This window comes from Mesoplodon mirus (genome assembly GCF_964341445.2).
Source record: "Mesoplodon mirus genome assembly, chromosome: 7".
NCBI lineage: Eukaryota > Metazoa > Chordata > Mammalia > Artiodactyla > Ziphiidae > Mesoplodon > Mesoplodon mirus.
Genome location: NC_138983.1, coordinates 120,594,509 through 120,621,762, shown reverse-complemented (window position 1 = coordinate 120,621,762; position 27,254 = coordinate 120,594,509). Strand labels below are relative to the sequence as shown.

Genomic DNA, 27,254 nt, shown 5'->3' with positions numbered 1-27,254 from the left:
TAAAGACCTAAAAAATAGGAGGAAGAAAATACAACAGAAGGCACCATTCCAGTACCAAACTCAAAAGAAACACAAAAACAAGAAAGCAACATGTTTTTAACAGCTTGCATGGAGAAAGCGGAAAAAATATTGACTGGGGAGTTTGGATAGCGCTGTTCATTTTCGCTCACCGCCCGCGTTATTTGTCTTACGGGGCAGGAGCCAGATACAATTCTGGCGCATAGGCCGGAGGAAGAGGTGGAGGGGTTTTGTGGAAGCTTGAGGATAGCGGGGAAATTAGGACTGGAGACCCAAATGGCTCAGGGCCAGCATGAAGTCAGGAGAGGCGCTAAATCTTTTTTCCTCCTGTCCTTGGGCATCCTCGTTGGTCCGCCTGAGTCCTAAAAGGGCACAGCATGGTTCACTCAGGTAAGTCCCCGACGCCTTCAGATCATCATGAGCAGGACGAATCCCTGCCCCTGTTTCTTTTGCCTGGGGAAAGGACACGCGGGCTCCTTTCGCTTTCTCAGCCCACCTGTCTTTTGGAGTTCAGACGTGCACCTCCGGCAACGGGGTCCGGGATGAGGCCTCCACCGGCCGGCCAGGCACTTTGGTTCCCCGACCTCAGCATCAGCCGAGCCTGGGTCTTAGCCCCGCCTTCCGGGAGCGGGGCGGGGCCTAGGCGCGGGGCGGGGCCTGGGCGCGAAGCGGGCGGCCGCGACGAAGCGGAGGAGAAAGAACATGGCGGGCGCAGCGGGCCCCGGCACGGGCCAGGGTGCAGCGGGCGGAGATGGAGACGATTCGCTCTACCCCATCGCGGTATTAATCGACGAGCTGCGCAATGAGGACGTGCAGGTACTGGAGTCGGGCCGGGGAGCGGAGGCGGACTCGGCCGGACGCGTGGTAGGGAAGGGGGAAGGCCCGCTCCGGGGCAGGGGAGGCCTGGGGATTGAAAGCTGGGACTCGGAGCAGAAACTTGACAGGGAGGAGGGGAGAGATCCGTGAGGGATTATGGTGGCTCGACCCGACGGGCTGGGAACCTCTCCAGCACCCCTTGTCCCGGCCCGCTGAGGCTTCGGCCCGGCGTCGCACGGGGTCCGGGGCGGTTGTGGGGGAACCGGCTTCCCTCCTGGGCCCTCCTTCCGGGCCGGGCGGTGGGAACGCCGCGTCCAGCCTTGGGCCGGTCGTCCCTGTAGCTGAGCGAGCGGGAGGAGGGCGGAATGGAACCGCGAGGGGCTGGAGCGGGCTGCAAGGATGCCAAGGCGCCCAGTGAAGTGCACGTGAATGCCTGCCTTTCGCTGGGCTTGTGGGGTAGAAATTAGGTTGGATGGCTAACTAACCTAGAGGAGGCGGTGTATCACCTCTGATGGAACTTTTCTTTGAAAAGGCAGGGGTTGTACTCAACCGTTTCACCTGCTTCACCACTGCCAAAGTTCTCTCTTTTTAAAATTGTCTCACTTTTCTGAATATTGTATTTTCTTTCATTTCTTTAATGGGCCCGTCAACGTGTTTCTCCTAAGAAATCTTCCTTTAGCTAATGAAGGCGTGTTCCACTGTTCTTGAGGTTCCTCATAGAATAAAATCTAAATTAAAGGTTTTCTTCATTTTTACCTGTATGTTATTATCTCACCTGTTTGCAACTGCTGTCTTTTTTTTATTAAATTTTTTTTAAATGATTCACATTTTTAAAAAATTTATTTTATTTTATTTATTTTTGGCTGCGTTGGTTCTTCATTGCTGCCCACGGGCTTCGTTGCGGGCTTCTCACGTTGCGGAGCACGGGCTCTAGGCACGGGGGCTTCAGTAGTTGTGGCTCAAGGGCTCTAGAGTGCAGGCTCAGTAGTTGTGGCTCAAGGGCTCTAGAGTGCAGGCTCAGTAGTTGTGGCTCAAGGGCTCTAGAGTGCAGGCCCAGTAGTTGTGGCGCACGGGCTTAGTTGTTCCGCAGCATGTGGGATCTTCCCCGACCAGGGCTCGAACCCGTGTCTCCTGCATTGGCACTGCGCCACCAGGGAAGCATGCAACTACTGTCTTTTGGTCTAAATCACAACTGTTTCTTGACTTCGTTCTTCTTTCTACTTTTTTAAAGCTCCGTCTCAATAGTATTAAGAAATTATCAACAATTGCTCTAGCACTTGGAGTAGAAAGGACACGAACTGAACTGCTGCCTTTCCTTACAGGTATGTGACTCTTGGAGGAAAGGCATGGGCACCTCTGTTTTCCAGTGGCTTTCAAAACTTTGACTATTTTTTTCGAATTTGTTACCCACAGTATTAGTAAGTACTAAACTGAGCCTGCTGTTTCCCATAAAGAAACAGGACGGCATATACTGTAATTTTGTGGCCAGACATATTCAGACCTTAACTATTTAGCTAATAGGAAAGTAATTGATAGGGGATTATGGATTCCTAATTCATTCTGTAAAACAGATCCACAAAGACTCTTTTTTTTTTTTTTTTTTTTTTTTTGCGGTACGTGGGCCTCTCACTGTTGTGGCCTCCCCCGTTGCGGAGCACAGGCTCCGGACGCGCAGGCTCAGTGGCCATGGCTCACGGGCCCAGCCGCTCCGCGGCATGTGGGATCCTCCCAGACCGGGGCACGAACCCGCATCCCCTGCATCGGCAGGCGGACTCTCAACCACTGCGCCACCAGGGAGGCCCACACAAAGACTCTTGACTGAGAAGGAGGAAAAGGCTGTTAGGACTGTGACAGACCATCTAGTTACATATTGAGTCTATTCCTAGTCTTGTGTGAGTGTCCAGCTCTGGGCCAGATATCCTTGTTGATGAGTACTGGGTTGTTGTCATTTCCAGATACAATTTATGATGAAGATGAGGTACTGTTAGCTCTTGCTGAGCAGCTGGGAAATTTCACTGGCCTGGTGGGAGGTCCTGACTTTGCCCACTGTTTGTTGGTGAGTATATTCCGCCTACTCTCCTTCTAGAACTTTTGCAGTATAAATGATAAATTGTTTGGTGATAGGCACACTGCAGCATTTTTTATGCCGATCTTTTTATGGATAGTCACAGTGTTAGCTACTGAGAGGACAAATAACTAGGCCCTTTGGACTCAATTAACCCTTTCTTATTTTTTCTGACTATGAATTACAGAACTTCTTCCTCTTGTTTGCCTCTGTAGATTTGTTAATTTAGAGATCCGGAGAAAAAGGATTTGATGGGTTTTGTTCATGGCTTTTCCCCCCTTACAGTGGAAATCTTAATGCTCATCTAGCAATGTTATGGCTCTGGGAATGTTTATTAGTTTTGTCTTTAATTGTAACTTTTGCTTCTGACTTACTTTGCGAATTTGATGAATTCAGTTTAATTTAGTTGACATTTATTGAGAACCTATTATATCAGGCACTGAAGTTACAATGTTAATGTTAAAGAAGAGCATTATGAACGGAATGAGGCCTCTGTCCTTATGTGTCAACAAATAATTACTGTGCGGTGTTAGATGGAAAAATTTGAAGCACATAAAAGGCATTCAAGTAATAGAGAAGGGAAAGGGATTAACCCAGGGTGATCAGGGAAGATCTGTTGGGAGAGAAGGTCTGAACTAGGTTTTGAAGGGTGACTAGGAATTTGCCAGTTAGACAAGATAGGGCTGAATGCTTCAGGGCTTAAATATTGTCTGTATTGTGTTGCTGACTCTTGTGACTTCTGTCTTTACCTCTTACCTTTCCATGGAACTCCAGTTATAGATATATGTAGAAAGATAGATATAAATATCTGTGTTTGTCTTTCTCTATATATCTGCCTATGATTTTTCTACTTGGATGTCAAACAGGCATTTCAAATTTAACATCTAAAACAACATCAATTTTTTCCCCCAAATATGCATCCTAATTAGTTGCCCCATTGCAGTAAATGGCATCACCGTCTACCCAGTTGCACAAACCAAAACCTAGAAGACTTTTTATTTTTATTTTTTTGCGGTACACAGGCCTCTCACTGTTGTGGCCTCTCCCGTTGCGGAGCACAGGCTTCGGACGCGCAGGCCTAGCGGCCATGGCTCACGGGCCCAGCCGCTCTGCGGCACGTGGGATCTTCCCGGACCAGGGGACGAACCCGTGTCCCCTGCATCGGCAGGCGGACTCCCAACCACTGCGCCACCAGGGAGGTCCTAGAAGACATTCTTGAATTCGCTTTCCCTCATTTCCCACATCTAATCCATTAGTAACTCCTATAGATTCTATATGTATTCCAAATCAGTTCACTCTCCTCCATCCCTACTACCGCCTAGCTCTTCATTCCTCTAGTCTTTGTAGACGACATGATCTTTCCTCTAGATTACTGCAGTAACTTTCTAACTAGTTGCCTTCCACTCATGCCTCCCGCCCCACCACTACAGTTCACTCTTCACCCAGCGGGGGGATCACTCACTACCTGCTACGGCTCTTAGAAAATCCCAGATTTCTACCTTAGCTTGTACCTTAGTTTACAAAACTTGCCCCTATGAGCTTATCTCATGTGTTCCCTCATAATAACCTCATTCCATTCACAATGGTCTTCTTTCTCTTCTTTGAATACACCAGGCTTATTGCCTTAAAACTTTTGACCTAGGTATTCCCTATAATAAAATGTTTCTTTTTGAGCTTCCTGGGGCTGTGTCTTTGTCATTCACATATCAACTTCAATGCATCTCAGAGAGGCCTTTGCTGACCACTCAACCTGAAATTGCTTCCCCACTCACCCCTTATCACATCATCCTATTCTTTTTTTTTTTTGGCCGCACCACTTGGCTTGTGGGCTCTTAGTTCCCTGACCAGCGATTGAACCCGGGCCCTTGGCAGTGAAAGCGTGGAGTCCTGACCATTGGGCCACCAGGGAATTCCCCTTATTCTAGTTCTTTTCAGAACACTCAGCACCATCTAGTTGGTTTCGTGACTAGTTGTTATCCTCCTCCATTAGAATGTAAACTATATTCAATATCCTGTGATAAACCATAATGGAAAAGAATGTATGTATATGTATAACTGAATCACTTTGCTGAAATTAACACAACATTGTACATCAACTATACATGAATAAAATAAATTAAAAAAATAAAGTCAAAAGACCCAAAAAAGAAAAAAAAAGAATGTGAACTCCACTAGAGTAAGGAAACTGTGGCCTTGTTTCTTCTGTATCCTCCGTGCTAGAATATAACAATAATTATCATTTTAAAATAAAGAGTTTAAGAGCCTTGGAAGCATGGAACCGGTTGGACTGCAGGAGTATACCGTGCTGGTGCTAGAGGTGGAAGAAGTGGTGGTCTGGGGGCGTAGGAAAAGAGCCCTGTGGAGAGATAGGCAGAGTTCACATCAAGAGACAGGAGCTTGCCTTACCCTGTAGTAGTGATAGAGATTATCCAGTGATACTGCCTGAGAGGAGGTCAGAGATGGCAGTGGACAGATCGTGAAAGGCCTTTACAAGTCAGAAAGCAGTACCTTTTCAAAGGGCTTCTGAAATGTCTCTTAGAAAAGCTGAGTACTTTCTACCTCTGTGTATCAAATAATTTTTGAAATGTATTATTTGATAGACACACTCTCCTTTGACTCATAATTGTGCTTCACTCTCCTGGTCAGTTCTACGTGTGGGTTTTGTCTTTAACATTTGCACCTCATGGTATATGCTGCATTTGCCTGGACTGAGTGTAAACCCAGAAAGGCAGAGGTTCAGAGGACCTGCCCTCTGTCACTTTTTACTGGGCTGTGTTATATTTACTCACTGATCCTAGTCCAGACCAACCCCTTTGGTCTCTTCTGTTTCTAAAGCTGCAGGCAAGGTTTCCTACCATCTCTGCACTCTTCACTTAATTTTCTTTTGGAAACTCCCACTGTGTGTGGCTCATGGGAAGATTCTGGATGTATTCTGAAAAAAGGATTTTGTTCTCAGCCTTTTATAGGTTGGTATGGAGACAGTGGACACAGGTAGCGTCCACCTCCAGGAATGGTAGAATAATAATCCAAGGGCCGTGGACTCAGTGTCCTGATGAGATGTCCTCATGTAATTGTGGTGCCCAGCGTTGGTCATGTTTTTGCACTTACTCTTGAGGAAGTGTACATGATCCTGTCTGAACTTGGCTACAAAGCTTTTATTTATTTATTTTTTTTGGCCGCACCGTGCGGCTTTTGGGATCTTAGTTCCCCAACCAGGGACCAAACCCACGCCCCCTGCAGTAGAAGCACGGAGTTTTAACCACTGGACCGCCAGGGAAGTCCTGCTACATAGCTTTTAAATCTAGTGATTCAGCTCACAATAATATTAATATTGTGTCAAGTCTCTTCCACTGTGTCATTTGTAGACACCATCTGGGAATTGCCATCTGGGACGTGAGATCTTGGCTGTCCTACAGAAGTCGTGTCTTCAGGTTGGACACACCATATGTTATCACCATGTGAACTGAAAGTAACCATTTGGTGTGATGTAGCTAACATTCTGGTTACATGTACCACCTCCCTTCAGTCACTTTAAAAGGTGATAATCTGTATCTAACCTGATTGAGTAAGTTTTCTCTCTGGTTTTCCGTTTTGGTCTATTTAGCCTCCTCTGGAAAGTCTGGCGACCGTGGAAGAGACTGTGGTTCGAGACAAGGCTGTGGAGTCCCTGAGGCAGATCTCCCAGGAGCATACTCCTGTGGCTCTGGAGGCTCACTTTGTCCCTCTGGTGAAACGCCTAGCGAGTGGGGATTGGTTTACCTCTCGCACATCTGCATGTGGTTTGTTCAGCGTTTGCTATCCCAGGGCTTCAGATGCTGTCAAAGCAGAAATGAGACAGTAAGATATGGTATTTTTTAGTTATTTGGGGTTATTGGGAGTTCACAACTGACAAGTTACACAGTACCCTGTTACCAGTGAGTGACTGGTATCAGGGTAGTCGGATTGATGACACCACTTTTTATTGTCCAGTTGAATATACCCGTGGGTTTTCCTTTGTTACTTCTATGAGTAGAAGCCTAATCCCTGATGTTTGTAAGAGAAAACCTCTAAAATTTCTGTGTGCGTTGGGGGATGCTTAATCAATGGCATTTGACAGGAAATACCTTCATTATTTTATTTGCTGCAGGCACTTCCGTTCCTTGTGCTCAGATGACACACCAATGGTACGACGTGCTGCTGCTTCCAAATTGGGTGAATTTGCAAAAGTTTTGGAATTAGACAGTGTGAAAAGTGAAATTGTTCCATTGTTCACTAACCTAGCTTCCGATGAACAGGTAGGTTAACTCTTAGTAATTAAAGTACACAGATACGCTCCTCTTAAAATTTTAAGAAGTTCTTTGGGTGTTTTGGTTCTCATGGTAGGATCCTTTTTGCAGAATTAATACTTAATTCTGGCCTGGATAAAGTTTAATATGACCCATCTCAGTGTCCTTATAATTCTTTCTTAACCAGACCACAGTTTTCTTTTACATTAGCAGCTGTTAAAAGGAAGGGGGTGTCAAAGAGGAAACGGGAGCCATAATTAGAAAGGAAGACCAAAGCTGCATTAAAGGGTAACATACCTTTGGGCACTGCAGGCTGGATTGTCATGGGAGAGTAATGTTTCCTGGAATGTTTGGCTTTCAGATAAACAAGCATAGCACGTATTGGGAAAGCTGTCTGACCCTCTGCATCCCCTGTGTGAGTGTATAGGATGACTTCACTTGATAGCAGTTATAAATCCAAGGATCTGGATCTCACTGGTGTAGAAATAGCAATAATAATACACTAGCAAGCACCTCAATAAATCTTTCTCAGCCTCTTTTAAGTGGTTTACATATGGGAAGTAATTCAGTCCTCCCAACAGCCCCATTAGGTAGATACCCCATTTTACATAATTGGAAACAGGCACAGGAAATTGAAGTGACTTGCTCAAGGTTGCATAGTTAGCTGTGTTGGAGTGGGGATTTGAGTCTAGGGACTTTAGCTCCAGAGTTCACGACCTTCACTGCTAAGCTGCACTGCCTCTCTGTATGGTGCTTTGGAGGATCAGCCCCCAGACTTCCTGGACTCCAGAAGAAGAGCCCTTCAGGTTTTGCCTAGCTCCTGCCCTAGAATCACTTTATGTGTACAGGGTCAAGAGCAGCAGATACATACCCATGAGTCTTATTTTCAGCTTCTAGATCTAAAGATGGTTAATCTTTCGAAATAATTTTTTTAATTTATTAAAATAATATATAGAAAACAGCACAAAGTGAATATGCATCTTAATGAATCATTACAAGTCAATGTCATCTTGTAACTTTCATCCATGAAAGGAGATAGAACTTCGACAGCCACTACCCCGGAAGCCCAGCACGGGCTCCCTCCCAAGCACAACCCCGCTCCCCAGTTCCCACTCCTCGCTCTCCACCCCCTTAAGACTAACACTTCATCTTGACTTTCGTGGTAACCACCTCCTTACTTCTCTTTGCATTTTTATTACTCATACGGTATAGTTTAAAACAGCACTATCCAACAGAAATACAATGTAAGCCGCTGTTACTTTTAAGTTTTGTAGTAGCCACGTTTTAAAAAGTAAAAAACAGGTGAAATTGATTTTAATAATATATTTTATTTAACCCAATATATCCAAAATAACTATCCTTTAAACATGTGGCACTAGTTACATTTCAGGCACACAGAAGTAGGTAGTGAGTGGGTAGTGGTTGTCGCATTGGACAGTACAGGTTTAGAATCCTCATTTGAGATTTCGTTGATTACATTTCCAGTGGTATAATTTAACATTTTCTTTTGTCCTGCAAAATTGGTAGTTGAATCTAGAGTGGAGATTTGTGAAAGGGCCAGATAGTAACTATGTTAGGCTTTGTGGACCAGACAGTCTCTGTTGTAACTACAAAGCTCTGCTGTCGTATGTAGCACACTATAATATGTAAACTAATGGGCATGGTGCCGTTCCAGTAAAATTTTATTTACAGAAACTTGCTGCTTTTCAGATTTGGCCAGCACTTGCCCCAGCTCTGATCTAAAGGCTTAAGGAGAGTTAGGTTTGATATTTTGGGGGCAATAAGATCACTTCGTAGGTGGAGGTTACTTTTCATCAAGAGATACGTCTAGTTGTGGTATTAGCAGCAATGGATGCTCAAAAAAATATTGTGCTTAGTTGTAAAATACGTGTGTGTATATTCACTCTGACTACTGATAGAATTGCTGCTCCTGCCTTAGTCATTCATTGAGAAAGTATTTATCAAGCACCTTCTACATATCAGGCACTGTTCTAGTGCTGGTTTACAGTGTTAAACAGGGTGTACAGGGACCATGCCGTCATGGAGTTTACAATTTAATGAAGGAAAACAGATAATAAACAAAACATTGGGGATAAATACTATGAAGAAAATAGAGTTGGGTGACACAGTGGTGGGGAGTGATGTAGGGCACCCTCTAGACTGGTTAGTCAGAGAAGGACCGTGAAGAGGTGGCATAAACTGAGACATGAAAGAAAAATGCCAGCCATGCCCTTTCCTAGGATGTCAGAACTCCAGGAAAAGAGAATTCCAGGAAGAGAGGACACTTACTGTAAAGGCCCTGAGGTTAGAACATAGTGGGCGAAAGGGACAGAGATGAGTTTGGAGAAGATAAGCAGGTACCAGATTGTGGGGGACCTTTAAACCAGGGTGTAGAGTTTGGATTTTCTTTTCTAGGTGGAATGAGAATACACCGAGATTTTTAAGCAGCGGTGTGATTTGATGTAATCTACATTTTTAAAAGATCATTCTGGCTTCCGGGTGGAAACTAAATTGTAAGGTGGGGTTGAGAGTAGAAGCAGCAAGACAAGTTAGGAGACTTTTGTAATAATCCAGACAGGAGACAGTGGTGAACTAGGGTGGTATAGTGAAGATGGAGAGAAACTGGAGATAGTTTTGGAGGTAGTCAGTAGAACTGTGATTGAATTGGATGAAGGGAAGAGGAATCAAGATCTCTTTGATTTTTGGCTTGAGCAGCTGGGTGGATGCTGGTGTCACTGCTGAGATGGAGAAGATTCTGGGAGGAGTAGCAGGTATAGGGAAGAAAATCAGGAGTTCTGGAAGAGAAGCAGTTGATTAATTGAACAAATATTGATGGGTATATATTTCCATAGATGATGGTAATCCCTTGATTCTTCATAATTTTTGGAATCTGAAAATAGCTGTATAGCCACTACCAAGAAGCTAGTTCTGCCTTTTTTAGCCTGTTCCTTTAGATAGAGTAGTGAGTATCTTGGGCGTAGGGTAAGTTATTGTTGATCTGTAAACGTGTAGTGTTTCAGAAAGTTGGAGTTGCTCTTATCCCTTGTGTGTTTTGCACATGCCTAGATATACGCATATAGGAATGTTACATATATAAAATATTTATATGTGTATATATACACACACATACTCTTAAAATTTTTGTCTTGTTTCTTCTGGGTGCTCAGATGTTTATGTATTTTCAGTTCCTGCTAATATATTTATGATTCCCAAATCTATAGTCTCCATTCCCTATTTTTCATTGATTTGTCTAATTATATACTTCCACTTCTGCAAAGGACATATAGGTACTACGTTGATACTTGGTGGTTTACATTTGGGAAGCTGAGTTCATTAATCCCATACCTAATTTTTTCTGCTGGGTTTTCTGTGCTTGGCTACCTCAAAGTTATTCTGTCCTTGATCATCAACATTTAAATTGAATGTTTTTTTTAATTACTTTTAAAATTTGTTTTTCTATGTATTTTTTCCAAGTCATTATCTCATGCCTAAACTCCTATTACTGCCATCCTACAATGAGTATTTTGCAAACTGAGCTTCCTGTCATTCCCTTACCCTTATCCCCTATTCTCTCTCTCTGTTCTGATCTGTTGTAAACAACCTGTACAAGCATTGTTTTCATTTTTATCCCTCAACTTCTTATAGTGAGGATTTAGAGACATCATTAAAATGTTTTCCTTTTTCACTTAATCTTCACATTTTATTTTCATTTTCCTTAATAAAAATCCTGCACTCTAACGAACGTCACTACTTTGCTGTTCGCTCAGAGAACAGTCATTGCTGCCTTTATGGCTTTGACATGCCTGCCATTCCAGGCAAAGGGAGCAGCTGTTTCAAGACATAAAGACATGAGCTGCATATAGTGTGGTTGTTTTTTTTTAATTAAATGATACCCACGGCACTACCACACACCACACACTGCCGCCTGGCTCTCAGTAAATATTATCTGACTAACGGAAAGGAATTTTGTTCATTAGGATTCAGTGCGCCTCCTAGCTGTGGAAGCTTGTGTCAGTATTGCTCAGTTACTTTCTGAGGATGACCTTGAGGCTTTGGTGATGCCTACACTTGGACAAGCAGCAGAAGATAAATCTTGGCGAGTTCGCTATATGGTAGCTGACAAATTTTCAGAGGTAAAATTGTTGCACTGACATTTTTTTGAGTACTAAAGAAACAAACCAGAAACCCACAGATTCGCTGTTGTACCAAAAATTTCCGAATTGGAAGTGCTCGTGGCAAAAACATATATAGATCTTCCTGGACTCAGGATGGGGTTATGTCCCGGTAAACCCATTGCAAGCTGAAAGTGCATTTAATACCTGCTGGACATCATAACTTAGCCTCGCCTACTTTAAATGTGCTCAGAACACTTACATTAGCTTACAGTTAGGCAGAGTCAACTAACACAATACCTGTTTTATAATAAAGTGTTGAATATCTCATGTAATTTATTCAATGCTGTACTAAAAGTGGAAAACAGAATGGTTTTACATGTATCGGTTGTGTCCCCTCGTGACTGCACGGCTGACCGGGAGCTGGGGCTTCCTCCCTCTGCCCAGCATCACGGGAGGACTGTACTGCATATCACTAGCCTGGGAAAAGATCAAGATTCAAAATCTGCAGTTTGGTTTCTGCTGAACATGTATTGCTTTCACACCATCCTAAAGTTGAAAAATCTTAAGTCAAACGATCATAAGTTGGGAACTGTCTATACTTGAAGATTGCGCTGTTCTGTGTGTTCATGTTACTTATTTTGTTTAGAATACATTAAAACCTGTACAAATTCTTTTATAGCTCCAGAAAGCTGTGGGTCCCAAAATCACCCTAAACGACCTCATCCCCGCCTTTCAGAACCTACTCAAAGACTGTGAAGCTGAAGTCCGAGCAGCTGCTGCCCACAAAGTAAAAGGTTAAGGCATCAGTTTATGTTGTAGTTTATGTCATTCACTTTGGTGCATTTTTTATGTCAGTGAATTTGTATTTTTTTTGTTCTAGATTATGTTTTCAAGTAAATAGAGATGATTTTAATGTGTTGAAATGTTACATTGTCACATAAAGCTACTCCCTTTATATTTAAAACCAAACAGCTGTGTTACCCTGTTTCTGTTTTTAGGGAAAAAAAAAAGGCATTTCAAGGTTGGATTGGTGTGGTACACAGTGGCATATAGATTGACCAAAAAGTGCATTTAAAATAAGCCAGTTTTCCTCCTTGGAGCTTACTTGCTTAAACATATGATTTGATTTAACTTGAAACTGTTGATAAACCCGGTTAAATTTCTTCATTTGGCTCCTTGTAATGGCTCTATGTAAGCTTTTTTTTTTTTCTATTTATCTGTTTTAGAACTTTGTGAGAACTTGCCCATGGAAGGTAGAGAGACCATAATTATGAATCAAATTCTGCCCTATATAAAGGTAAACCTAACTTTAGTTTATTTTTTTTTTCACTTTGCCTTATATGAAGGTAAACCTTACCTCAGTTTTTGTTTGTATTAGTATTCCCTTAAAGCTCTTTGAGTTTAAACATGGACCAGGGATGAATGGGACAGATATGTTAACATGTGACATTGTTATTTATTACTTATTAGTGCTTTATAAGTGTAAAGTGCTCTTTGGTGCATAGGTTTATATTATTTGACAGATGGTCTGAGGAAACTTTATCAACTAATCAATACTGAAATAGTGCTGTCTTTTAAAATTCCTTGTGAAATGGTATGGAAGTTTCTACTGTCTTGCAAAAAAAAGAAAGGCTTTTAATTTTGATTTTGTTTTAGGAATTAGTATCTGATACAAATCAACATGTCAAATCGGCTCTAGCTTCTGTAATTATGGGATTGTCTACGATTTTGGGCAAAGGGAATACCATTGAACATCTTCTACCTCTTTTTTTAGCTCAGTTAAAGGATGAGGTAAGTCTGGCTATAAATTTTGTTGTCCTTTGATAGTCAGTGATTTGGTTTGGTTTTTGTTTGGGGTCTCACTGAGATAGAACCCAAAAAAGTAACTTATTTTAAACCATTGACAATGTTTGGGCATGGGGTTATAAGTTCCCCAGAAAATGGGCCATTTGATACAGACTTAAAAATGTCTTTCCATCTTCTCTGCCTAATTCCTGCTTATATTCGCTGCTTTTTTTTTCTCTTTAAACTTAATGGATCTTTGTGTGATAAGTTTCTTTCATTTAAGTATAAATATAATAATATCAAAATTATAACATTAGCTAATATTTATTAACACCATGTGCCAGGCATGATCATAAATGCTTTGCATGTATTATTATTACATGTAATTCTCACAACAGTCTTAGGAGGGTGGGTCTTATTATTATTCCCATTTTACAGATGAAGAAGGTAAAGCACAGAGGTAAAATAACTTACCCAGTGTCTCAGCAGTGGTAGATCTGGGACTTGAATGAATGTAATTTGATTTCATAGCCTATGTCCTTTACCTTTCTATAGATTTTTCATTGAAAGTTCTGGTTAAGATCAGTTAAATTATGTGCTTTGAATTATTTGTGTACTCAGTGTTAAGTATTTCTTCCAAGACAATACTTTTTTCACCTGAGTCAATACTTTCTTATTTTAAAATTTATTTACTCATTGTGTTGGTAGGAGAATACTGGGCAGGGAACTTGATCTTTACATGTGGTCTTTTGGGGCTTGTGTACTTGCAGTGTCCTGAAGTTCGTCTGAACATCATCTCCAATTTGGATTGTGTAAATGAAGTGATTGGAATCCGGCAGCTCTCTCAATCACTCCTTCCTGCCATAGTGGAGCTGGCTGAAGATGCCAAATGGAGGGTCCGGCTGGCCATCATTGAGTATATGCCACTGCTGGCAGGCCAGCTGGTGAGTATGGGTGCTCTGTGAACTGAAGGATAGCATCAGATAGTGGAGCAGATTTACCATGGCAAGTAGGAGGCCCAAATAGCTCCTATGGTTATGTTCATTTAGACTCATGAAAGTATGGTCTCTCTTAGTTGCCTGTAGAGTAGTTTGCATTTTCATCAGTGCATTAACTTCTTTTATTTTTTTTTTAACTTTACATATCCTTTCTTTTTTTTTTAATTTAATTTTATTTATTTATTATTTTTGGCTGCATTGGGTCTTTGTTGCTGCGCACGGGCTTTCTCTAGTTGCAGCGAGCGAGGGCTACTCTTCGTTGCGGTGCGCGGGCTTCTCATGGCAGTGGCTTCTCTTGTGGAGCACAGGCTCTAGGCGCGTGGGCTTCAGTAGTTGTGGCATGTGGGCTCAGTAGTTGTGGCTCGCGGGCTCTAGAGTGCAGGCTCAGTAGTTGTGGTGCATGAGCTTTGCTGCTCTGTGGCATGTGGGATCTTCCCCAACCAGGGCTAGAACCCATGTCCCCTGCATTAGCAGGTGGATTCCCAACCACTGCGCCACCAGGGAAGCCCTGCATTAACTTCTAGTAAAAAGGTATTATAGAAGCACATTTCACCTCCCCACTGTCTGAAAGCAAAGCCATAGAAGAATATAATTAATTTCTTGGTATATGTCACATAGATTTTGTGCTACTAAATGTCTCTGTGATTTAAGGAATATTTATCTCAGAAGAAAGGGAAGTATGGTTTTGAGATAAATCCGTTTTGACTTTTGTTCAGGGAGGCTTCCCTGTTTGCCTATGTTCTGCGCAAAATGTCTCTGGTTACCACTTTTCCTACATTCTGGTTAAAGGGAGTTGAGGGCTCTCCATATAAAAAAGGAGTGTTGAAGTTTGTAATGCTAATATTTTGGCCAAAGTCCACATTATCACATTACTGTTTGAGATTCATGGATAGTTGTACTGATCTCAAATTAATTAAAATTTCAGTGCTGGGTTTTATAGCCACATCCTTCCCTTTCTTTTTTAGTAGATAGCCTCGTCAGTTCTAAATTTGATGTGCCCTCACCATGTTGGTTGCACTTAACTATAGTATATTATAACTGTCTGTTAAAATCTAGTTGAGGAGATAGACAGCTGATCTCTTTTAGGGCAGGGACTGTGTTCAGTGTTTTATTTCCAGTGCTTACCATAGTGCCTGGCATTAATCAGGCACTTAACATTTGTTGATTGTTGAGAAAATGAATACCTGAAAATTTTTTGAGAAAGCTCGTAATATGTCAGTTTATAGCCCACATTACTACAGTTTGTTTCCCCTCTTTCAACCCCACTTCTCTTCCTTTCATATCATAGCGTATGGGACTTATTTTTTTCTTTTCTTGGATCACTGAATTTGTATTGTTATTTTGGTATACTTAGTTTATGAAATGTGTCTTGTGCGTGATGTCATATGTTTTATCAAATTTGAAGTGTCCCATTCTTCAAAATGGATGCCAAAGATTATCAGTGTACAGGTTTCCCCCACTGCTTGAAAGTAGAGCATTCCTAAGAAAGCTTTTGTAAGCTGAAATGGCGTAAAGCGAAGAAGCAATTACCTTAGGACACATCTTGCTAACAGATACAGGAAGTAAATCAAGATAAAGCACAGATGCTCACAGGCACAGTTCAAAGCAACGGCAGCCTGATGCTGAGATGCTGAGTGTAGTTCTAGGGGAAGGAGCTTGGCGGGGCCACTCTTGCTGCTGTGGTGCACGCTGCCTGTCGAAGGGCTCGTTGACTCGCTGCAAAACAAATGCTGAATGCTGTTTTCACCTTTTTTGTTAAAAAAATCCCCTTCAGATTTCTTTTGGTTAGTGAAGACACGTATTGTTTTACAGCTCTTTTGTGAAGTGAAGTGATATAAAGTGAACTTTCGAAAAGTGGAGGATACCTGTATAGCTAATGGGGTCAGGCAAAGTCATCCTGCCAGTTTTTCCCCTCTGCCGTTCCCAAGTACTGAGAGTCATCTTCTGTTCTTCACTGGTGACTGTCATGAATCACCTCTCCAGAGTCGAAAGCAGCACTGCTTAACTGGTTTGCTAAAGATTGAAATAACTGTCCAGAAGGGAGGGTGAATTTTAGTACCATTTCTTTAACCTCTGTCCCTCCCAGACCTGGGAAGCCTGCAAAGGTTGGTAGCTCTCCGGAGGAGTATAGAAACAGGCACCTGGTGACTTTGGCTGCCTCATGCTTGTCTAGCAGAGGTGACATGCATCAGTCAGAAACATTTTGTTATACAACTTCAACTTCTTGTTATTATTATATATTTTATCTTTTAAAAAAATCTGTAAAGACTTTTTTTTTTTCTCGTAAAGACTTATTTCAGGTAGTCAATTTATAAAATTATTTCAAGACTTTATGTATGGCCTGGCTTATGGACCATGGTGAGTGAATGTAAGGCTAAACCACAAGAATCAGGGAATAAAAGTTAATTAAGACTCAAGAAAAATCCATGATCTGAAATGAAAAGTAAGTCTTTGAGAGCAGACATGGTAATAATCTAAGGGTGGGCTAAAATAAAGCCTGTTCATAATCTAGTATTATGAAGCCATTTTATCATATATACAAAGCACTTTAATTACATTTCTTTATTGAAAATACATAATCACTGGTCAGAAACTTCTTAGGATCCAAAGAAGCTAAAGACTGTGAACGCGTAGACCTCAAGAGGAAGGTGCTGGGAAAGCACAGTTCACAGCGATCGCCCACATGATGTGAAGTCCCAGGGTGCTGGGTCTGTGCGAATCAGCTCGAGGAGCTTGTCCGCAGCCTGTGCTGGTGCGGCCACCGCTGAAGGGGAGAGCAGTGGTGGAGAGAAGTAGGATGGTTCCACTGTGACTGTGCTGGGACCACTTCACTGTACTCTTGTGCCTGCTTTATTCTCTCTCTGCTTTCTCCCATGGATCCCAGAGTACTCTCTTTAGCTGGAGATAAGTCTGTCTCTTGATGTCAGGTTCTTTATCCTTAAGGATTTATTATGATATTAACCAAAAGGGGGAAAATTTGAGAATTATTAATGTTACTGACTGGTATTTTCCTGGTGATTCGTTTTTACGAATATTCTAGGGATGGTTTGGCAGCCTGTGCACGCTGCCCTCTTCCTGCTCATCTGCAGCGTTGCATCTGGCTCCAGGCCACTCACTTCTCTCCCACTCAGCAGTGCCTGGGCCGTCTCACTTCTGCTCTTCTTTATGACTTCTGTCCAATAAAAATAGGTTTACAGTTTGTAAATCAAATCTCATGGTATTCTTTTTCTGGCTGGTCCATGAATTCAGCTTATTTGGAAATAAGTCGTTTTTTTTAGCTTTCAGGTCACATTGGTGTCATATAAATAGTACATCTTGATTTCTAAACTTTGGAGACGTTTGTTAATGGAATCTTCTGTATCCATAGGGTGTGGAATTCTTTGATGAGAAGCTGAATTCTTTATGTATGGCCTGGCTCGGGGACCATGGTAAGTAAATAAGTTAATGGAAGGCCCATGTTTTTGCATATATCCCATTTTGTTCATATATTTCCTTTTTAGAAAGGAATCCCAATCTGACCATATTTTGTTTTACCAGTACAGGGATGAAGACAGGCTTTCATTAAAATCCAGTTAGCTTTTTCTTTTTCTTTTTTTTTTTTTTTTTTTTTTTTTGCGGTACGCGGGCCTCTCACTGTTGTGGCCTCTCCCGTTGCAGAGCACAGGCTCCGGACGCGCAGGCTCAGTGGCCATGGCTCACGGGCCTAGCCACTCTGCAGCATGTGGGATCTTCCCAGACCAGGGCACGAACCTGTGTCCCCTGCATTGGCAGGCGGACTCTCAACCACTGCGCCACCAGGGAAGCCCCCAGTTAGCTTTTTCTGAGCACAAGTTGGACATTTCAATTTTCTCCCAGTTTTTTTCTCTCTTAAATTTTATTTTCTTCACTGAAAAGTCTGTTTGCCCTATTTCTCACTCATTCTATTACGTTATTTTCAGACTGTCTCTTTTACACATATATTCATTCCTTTCTTACCTCAAGATCCTCTACTCGGCCATGCCATCTTTGTGTCTTCAGCCACTGTAGACTGGGTTGGACAGGGATTGGAATCAGAAGAAAGGGCTAGGGGGAAGAAATGGCTACTTGTCTTCTTTGAGGTGACATAGAGAAGGAGGTATACAGTGGTGCAATAAAGGTGTCTAGGAGTGGAAGACGTCAGCTGTGACCTAGGATAGAGAGGTCCCAGATTTTTGGTTGCGTGAAAGGCATGCTTACTTCCTGTACCCTGGCTGTTGCTGCCATGATACTAAGAGAGGGAGAGCTGAGAACTCAGGGCAGGGTCAGATAGGACAGCATTTAGAAAATAGATTTTTCTAGTATTTTACCTTTTCTTTGCATTTATAGCATAATTCATTTCAACAGTCACAGAATCTTTTTCCTCTAGTGCCACATACTGTGTTACAAATAAACGCTGGAACTGCTGCTTATCAAAATATACAAGGCAATTCATGTTTTATATAAAGCCACTTCATGTTAACTTGTTAGCAGTTGACTTTTTGACAAAGTCTCAGGTCTGGGTATCTCCTCTTGTCTGCTGGGCAGAAGTGGGTAGGAGGGGTTCCCTCTGTAGCAGTGAGGTCCAGCGCCAGCCCCATGTCTAGACCTGGCAGCTTCGGTGTGGTCTGTGATCTGTTCAGATGAGGGCCCTGAGGACTTACAATGTCCTGTGAGCTTTGGTTCAATATTTTGGTGGATAAGATGGGTATCCTGCTTCACTTCCACAGCTTCTTGTATATACTTTATGTACTGAACGTATCTCTGTGGGTGCTTATGGGTGACTCTTTGAGAGGAGTGGGGATGTTGTGTCTGCTTGTACATGTAGGTGGTTTTGCTGAGGGCATAGTTGGATCATATGGGAGATCATATGGTTAAGGAGGTGAAGAGGAGGGGTGTGAAAAAAATGTGCAAATCTCATAAAAGCGTATATATGTAGATAATTTCATTGTTTTCAAACTAGATTGTGAAGATTTTATTTCTATTTTTCTTGTCCTCCAAAGTTACCTTTTTATGGCTTAATTTTTTTTCTTCTTAAATGAAACTGAGGTTTGGCAAATCATAGGAAAGGCAGTCTTCTCTTTTTAGAAATAAAGTGTTTATATTATTTCTGATAAATATTTAATGTTAGTGAGTCCCAGATCAGTCCATACTTTCTTTGAAAGTTAGTATTCTAGATTTATTTTGAAGAACTTTTAAAATCCTCCTGTTCCACGAAGAATTGAATTCCTGACACCTTTTCCATGTAGGATTGTTCTGTCAATGCAGGTTAATTAATACGTCCTCTTTTCTCTGATTTTTTTTTTCCAATTTGGGAGCAACAGAGACCTTTGTGTCTTTTTCTGCAGCAGCATACTTAAGTGGGCATTGCAACTTTGAACCAATGAAATTCTTTGAACCAATGAAATGTCAGCTCTGAAATTGTTCTATACTTAATCACATGGGGTTTTGTTTTCACATTTTAGATAACTGCCGTGTAGTGATCAATGATCAATTAAATTTTTGGAAACTTTTTTCTGCTTATTAAACGACTAAAAGGATATTGTGAAAAATCCAGAGAACTATAAGGAAGAAAGCAGCATCACTTACTTCTCTTCCCACGGTTGAGTGGATAGTATTGATGAGAGGGAAAAATTTAGAAGGGGAATTTATTTTTTATAGGAGGAAGGGAAAAGTACCAAAGTTAGTGAGCATATAGAGTGTGTTAGAAATTCAGAGGAACGTTGCAAGTCAGCCAGACCTTGAGGGGAGAGGGAAGAAGAGGGAGGGAGAGAGACAAAACAAGCAGAGAGGAGAGGCAGAACCGTGGAATGGTTTGCATTCTTTTCACAGCAAAATTGAGAGAAGCCAAGAACATAGTAGGCATCTGGCCAAGTAGAGTTGAGTGCAGCTAAGGTCTGGGTCAAGGCCGAGCGCTCCGTCTCTGGTTACTCTGGCAGTGAGATCCCTTCCCTATGGTAATGGCCTTAGGATGAGAAAAATCTCAAGCAAATAAAAAAAACAATGAGAGGAGAAGACACAGATGGGAAGAGGTTGGTGGGGGTTGGAGGGGACGGTGTGCCCAAGACAAAGAGTGTGAGTGTGAAGGGAGGGAATTTGTGTTAGGGGTAAAACAGTTCACTTGAGCTCCTTAGCGAGTGCTTCTAGATATTCCTGGCAGGTTGCTGCTCCCACAGGCTTTGGTCAGGTTGCATGTTGGTAATAAATTATATAGTTCCTTGGCTAAGCTGTCTTGCCTGTTCTCATCAGTGGCGTTGCCTAAAAGGATCTGTGGGCTAGGGAGAGCTGGGTATTTCCTGTCTGAAAGCCTTGTAGAAGTTGTCCAGGATCAGAGCTGTGGCTTGGATAGCTGTCAAGCCACAGCTGTCACCCAGGAGGGTTGGGCCCATCTGGAGAGAGAAGTAGAATAAGGAGTCAGTACCCACCACTCTAGATTTGTTATCCAAGCCCAAATTTTGAGTCGTATCGGACACGTAGAGTGAAGCATTGCCACACCGGTCTTTGTTGAGTGCTGTACGTAGCAACTAGTTGTTGAGAAGATCGTAGCTCAGGCCTTTATTATCTAGATTTATGACATCTTTGCTAAATGACCTCATAGGGAATTATGAGGTTAAAGCAGGCACATATATTCATAGAAGACCTTTGACATGTTGTCTCAACAAACATTTTTAAGGGAAAAAGAGGCAAGTCAGTCTTAAGTTTTTATTTGCCGTTGTATAGATGACAACAGAGGCCTCTAAATAACCTCCTCTCTGTCATTCTCTCAGCTGTTCTTGCTGCTGCTGGAATAATCTTGCTAAAATACCACATTGGTCATAGGGTCACAACTTTGCTTTAAAAACCCATCATTGGTTTTCTTACAGAGTCTAAATTTAGCTCTCACGATGCTCTGTGTTCTGGCTCCGCCCTAACTGTTCAACCTCACAGTCGCCCAGATTTCCGTTTTTTCCTTTGTGCCGTGGGTAAATTTTTTTGGCCTTTCCAGGAATTCCTCCCCTCTTCTCCCATTTACACAAATCCTCCCTAATCTTTAAGGCCCAGTGCAAGGCCTCTCTTTCCCGAAGGCTTCCCAGACCTCCCTGTTCTCTGTCCTCTAAACTCCGACAGCCCTCAGGGTCTTTAGTATACAATTTCATGCTTCATTATAATCAATCTTAGATCACATGACTTCTTGGAATGCATTAGCTTTCATTTTTCTGCTAAAGTGTGTGATCTTTGAGGGCAGTATCTTATGCATTCTTTCTGTAACACATAGCACATAGTTGGCACTCATATTTGCTAATTAATTAATGATGTGTATAACGAGCTCCTTACCTCCCTTTTCCTTGGACATTCTATACATTTTGAAACTGTAATAAGACCAAATCAGCATACTAGGAGCCATGGCTGAGCATGCTTGCCATGGCAGTCTGACTAAATTGGAGTGTTTACACTTGAAGTTTTATTTTTGGTCCACCTTTGACGATGATGTAAGTAGAAGTAAACTAGGTTATGCTCATGATGTGAGCAGCACCACAGCATGATCTTCGCCTCTTCTGCAGTGTATGCCATCCGTGAAGCTGCCACCAGCAACCTCATGAAACTAGTTCAGAAGTTTGGTAAAGAGTGGGCCCAAAGCACCATCGTTCCCAAAGTGTTAGTAATGGCAGATGATCCTAATTACCTGCACAGGATGACCACTCTATTCTGCATTAATGTAAGTATTCCATAGCTGTTATTGCTAAGCTCAGATGTTAAACCAGTTGTTCAGTACTGTATTATGAATTCTGAATATGTTGCCTTCTATTTGGACTATATTTCTTGTACTGATTAATTTGGGCAGTTAGGAGATGAGAGAAAAATGTCAATTTTTCGGTTTGTGTTAAAATCTGTAGTCAAGTCAGTTGTGAATTCTGGTCTAGTTCTGGGATTCTTTGCTACCTTGTATCCTTCATTCACATGCTCACACTAGAAACATTTTCCTGTTGGCCAGTTACTTTCTTATTAAATATTGTCTCTTTAGATTTGGGGATATTTAGAAAAATAAAAGTGTTTTTAATGTGCTGTCTTATTTCTTTTTCTAGGCGCTATCTGAAGCCTGTGGTCAGGAAATAACCACTAAACAGATGCTGCCTGTTGTATTGAAAATGGCAAGAGACCAAGTAGCAAATGTCCGATTCAATGTGGCCAAATCGCTACAGAAAATTGGACCAATTCTAGATACCGAGTAAGATTTTAGTATTATTCTTTTTTTTTAATACTTTTAAAATTTCACATCATATAGGCAGAAATAGCTAAAATTAAATTCGGTGATTTTCACTTCACCTAAGATGTGGGATGGGTTAAAGAAAATAATAGAGTAATTTAACAACCAGTTTTGAGTGTGTCTACTCTGACTTTAATATTTAAGCTGTGTACATATGTAGATCATTGTTCGAAGCTAATTCTATAGAGAACCTGAGAAATTATTTAATACTTGTCAAGTTTATATTATAGGTGTTTTAAGATTTTTTTTTTTATTTTAAACTTTAAAAATTACCATAGAGCAAATATATATATACACACACACCATAAAGCATTTCTCTGGCTCAGAAGACTGCCTCTCACAGATGATACCATTGCATTTTAGTGCTTTGCAGGAGGAGGTTAAGCCGGTACTACAGAAGCTAGGCCAGGATGAAGACGTGGATGTCAAGTACTTTGCACAGGAAGCTATAAGTGGTATGTCTGTTCTCTGCCTTCCAGCGTTTGCTTCGGCTAATGGGGTATGAGTGGTGTTAAGTGGGCCAGACGCTGAGCATCTGGACCTGGGAGGTGGTAAGCTCCTGTAATGCTCGTCTTCTCTTTGGGTAGAACCTTCTTGGTCCACCACTGAGCTGGCCATTTTCCCAATTCCATGTCTAGGGCTGGGTAGGGATACGATTCTTACTGGTAAGAACAGTTTTTTGTTTGGATTTTAATAAGTTTTTAAAGTTTAACTTTTGATTAGCCTGACAGAGTAAAGACACTGACCCCAGTGAGAAGCTCGTACATAGTCTTGTGCTTCTGGATCATTTCTGTTGTGCTTAATGTTCGCATAGAGAGTTCATGAACTTTCTGTACCACTAACTCGACTTTGTTTGGAATTTTCTAGTGCTCGCATTGGCATGACGAAGAACAGGAGGGGAAAGACTTTTCTAAATTCTTATCACAGATTTCTAGTGCATGTGTTCTTGAACTGGGTGGAGAGAAAAAATGGAAAACCTTCAAGACCTCATCTGAACAAATGGCAACAACTAGCAAGAAATCAAACTTCAGTGACTCGATTCTTTCTAAAGATTGTTTTTTACTTGTCTTCCTTGTTGGGATAATTCTATTTTAACTGTTCTTATTGTCTGTGACCAATTCCTGTCCCTTGCACAGTCATTTCTTGGTTGTCTCCTAATGATTTATTTAGCACCACCTGACCTCCTGCATCCTCCTTGTTTAATCAGGCCCCGGCCACTTAATATTCCACCAAGCCTGGACAGGTTTGGACCCAGATGTGGAACAGAGTGATTCTTTTGATGTTTATGTGTATCTGTGTGTCTCCATCATTCCAAAGTTAAATATACGTGGTTTAGAATAACTTATTTGATAAGCCCTCCACTTGGGAGACACATTGAGATCTAACTGTAGCGAGAGCCATATTTTCCTGGATAGTGATGGTCTGCCTCATTGTCTCACCTGAAAGGGGAATGTGGAAGCTCAGGGTTCATGTATTGGTTGTTTTGGTCTTTCTTTGCTCGATTTTGACTGTAATCATGTCATTCAGAAACCTGAAGTGCAGATGCATCTTTCTGCTAATGTGTCATGTTGAAACCTAACTCATTTTCCACAGCTCCCCACTGTGACTGCGTTCAAAGATCCTCTTCTTTCTCCCTGCTGAGAAGCTTAAAATTTAGCGCCTCCTAATAAGCAGTGGTTCTGCTGTTTGATTGTAAGATTGCAGTTGTATTTCTAATGAGTAAAGGAACCACTGGTATAATCCACTGTGAGGATTTCCTGCTCTTTACCTGGTTCTCCTTCTGGCTGGGTGAACATTTGGTCCTTGCTACATTGTACGGTAGTAGCTTTCCAAACTGAAGTTTCATTACTAATTTTTTGGTATAGGTGACGCTGGAATCTTATCATTTGAAATGTTTGTTTTTCTACTTTTACAGTAAAACCTCATTAGTTCCTCCTGGAATTGAAGATAATGAGTGAAGCTGAAGGGTTTGCTGAAGCAAATTAATAGTACGTGAGGAAGCCTGTTGGGTCTGAACTACTTAAACAACTTTAACGCTCCTTAAAAAGCACCCTTTTACCACTTGATATGCTAGTTACTAATCACTCTTTTCAATTATATTAAAATACGTTCCGTGAGGATCTTTGTGAGGCCACACCTTTATTTAGATGCATTCAATTTACTCTTTATCTCTGATATATATACATATGTATTTAATGGATAATTTAAATATTTTTCTTGCAAATTTATGAACATTTTTCACCTAATCAAACTCAACTTGTCCCTAATGCATTTTTAATTAATGAGGTTTTATTGTAGCTTATTTTTCTCTCAGTGCATCTCGCTGTGTAGTTTGCTTGTTTCCATTTTGGTTTTCAGTCTGTTTCTTTCATTCACAGTCTCTTAAACCCAGCGAGCCCTCTTCTGTTTTGTGAAGGTCCAGAGACTCCTAGAAAACTTTGTACATTAAACCATTTCATAAAACCAAGTTTGACCAAATACTTTCAAGTTTGTCTTACCTTAGAAAAACAGAACTTTTAAAATCAGAATTACCTGCCTGCATTTAAAACTGCCAAGCTAGTTTATAGTATGTTTCTATTTTATTACTTTTGGGCTAAGGATTAAATACTTTGCTAGGCAATAATCTTTTCTACATTCTCATTTTAATATCTTAAACTATTATGCTGTAAACAATTTTAGTTTCGTGGTTCTTTTTGTTTTTTTATTACCTGCAGGTTTTGTTTGTCTTCATTGAATTTCATATTTGAGAGACTGTTGTCTTGATTGAAACAAATTTGCACAACCATTGCTTTCCTCTCGTTGGAAATGCCATTGGTTTTGGGATAGACTTTTAAATGGCCTAGTGGACCCCCTGAGGAGCTCTGTGCATTGACCTCTACCCTAAAACTGTGGTAAAGGGTAGACAGCAAGCCATTGCTTTCTCAGGCTGGGTCAGGGAGCTCAGCAGGGCCCTATCTTTTTGGGTGACCCCAAAGGGACTTCATTGTTTCTTTCTGACTTAAACAATAGGGAATCCCTTTTGTTACTCCTCAGAAGAATTGTTCTTTGGCTCATAACTTTGTCATTTTCTCCATGGATTAGTTTTCTTGTCTTGATTTCACTGGAATGTAAGCTCCAGGAGCTCTGCAAGGGCTGGGATTTTTGTCTATTTTGTCTTCTGCTGTATCTGTAGCACCAGCACCTAGATCAGTGTCTGGTGTACATAGTAGGTGCTCAATAAAAATATGTTCAGTTAATTTCTAAAACCTGTGCTCTGGTGTGTTTTGTGTGTGGAACAAGTCATCCAAACTGCTTCTCATTACCCTGTTGACACAATGAAGGAATTTCACTGCTTTTAAGAAACGAGCTTTTCGTGGCCCTTCTCCAGTCCCCGTTCCACTTGGATTGTACAATGCCTGGACTAAGCACTGCCATACTTATCCATCCTAGGCAGTTTACAGCAGTTGCTTGATTGACTAGGAAAGTGAAGCAGAGATATATACAACATATGTCAATGAAAGTCTCATCAGTCGTGGAATTCACCTTAGTGTTTCTTTCTACAATATTTATGGGGTTTAGCCCTCACAGACTTAAGAGACGAGATCTTGTTTGTCTGCCTGTGCTGCCATGAAGATAGGAACCCGAAGTGCATTCTGTTTCATAAGAAGAAACAGGTTAATATATGGTTTCTAACGAGACTTTGTTGATACAATAGCCCTCAGCTCACAGAGACATCACAGCTTGGCCACGGTGATCCTAGGCCCTGGGGGTCTTTGCTGGACAGCTTGTCTCGACTCAACAGAGACAACAGCCTGACCTGTGAGCTGTCTTATCCAAGCATCCGAGATACTTGCATGGACCTCCAGGGGCATCAGATGTGTCATTCCTGACCCAATGGTTAGGCTGCGGTAATGCTGGCTTGTTGCAATTTTATTAATCACTGTGGTGTTACGGAGTTAAAAATCTTTCCTGTAGAAATCACATTGGTCCCATCCCCCTGGGGATGGCAGGGCAGGGTGGCCAAACAAGTTGGGTGCTCGTTTCTTGCCTTTCACTTAAATTCCTCTGACCCTTTTTTTTTCCCTCCTGGCATTCTTGTCTTAAAGCCTCCTTTCTGCACTGCCTGGATGTAAACTGGAGGGAGAAGGAGCTGTCACCTTGTTCTCCTTGGCTGAACAATGAAGCGCTTGTGCTCTGATGTTATGTAATTGTTTCTCTCTGATTCTCTCATATTCCTGTTTCCATCCAGTTCCTTGCTCCTCTCTCCTGTTCACTCACATGTCTCCAGCCTTTTTTTTTGTACCTAGAATAGTCTCACTATTCCCCGTTTGCCTCCACGAACCTGCTGTTTCCAGGAAATTATATAATGTTCAGTTGAGATGGAAATCTTCTGGAGGATGAAGAGAGTTGAATTACTCATTGGGTAGAGAAGCCAAGTCATTTCTTTATTCAGACTTGTTGTCTCAAACTGATGTCGTCAGTTCTGAAAGGAGTCAGGTCTTTTCTGTCTGGCTGGGGCTCTGTAGGCTGTCAGTGACCCAGACCTGGGGGAGCACCCAGCCGGTACCAGCGGCCCTGTGGGGTAGCACTTTCCATGGCTCTCCAGGAAAAGGCACCTTCAGTCAGGTCCTGGGGTGAACCAGCTCTCTCTGCCCAGAGACCCATGTGCTTCCCCACCACAGGGCTGGAACACCTGAGGCATCGCAGGTGGGCTTAGGGGCATGTGGCCTGGTTGGGACAGTTACAGTCCGCTGTCTGTGTCTCTAGTGGTGGCCCAAAGGCTGAGGAAGCTAGATTTTCCTGCGAAGGACAGTGAAGAGCCCAGCACCCCTGGGGCTGACAAGAACCACTTCCTGAGACCCAGAGGGCCGGGAGAGGACACCGGGAAGGTAAGTGCTGCAGACACTCCTGGCCTGAGTCCTTCCCTTGCCTGGGCTGAGGTGTGGGCGGAGGGCAGCCAGCGAGGCAGTGAAG

The 27,254-nt window shown here is 41.9% G+C and overlaps 1 protein-coding gene across 1 annotated transcript; it reads left to right on the top strand.

Moving 5' to 3' along the window:
- Window positions 1-683: 683 nt before the first annotated feature.
- On the top strand, window positions 684-25,546 carry PPP2R1B (protein phosphatase 2 scaffold subunit Abeta). The gene is made up of 15 exons (XM_082626963.1): window positions 684-834; window positions 2,066-2,156; window positions 2,790-2,890; window positions 6,504-6,736; window positions 7,026-7,173; window positions 11,142-11,297; window positions 11,959-12,073; window positions 12,506-12,576; window positions 12,936-13,070; window positions 13,835-14,008; window positions 17,430-17,490; window positions 21,598-21,752; window positions 22,120-22,262; window positions 22,665-22,756; window positions 23,169-25,546. Exons 1-15 carry the CDS (start codon window positions 721-723, stop codon window positions 23,183-23,185), a joined length of 1,806 nt encoding a protein of 601 aa, XP_082483089.1. The 5' UTR covers window positions 684-720; the 3' UTR covers window positions 23,186-25,546.
- The last annotated feature ends 1,708 nt before the right edge of the window (window positions 25,547-27,254 follow it).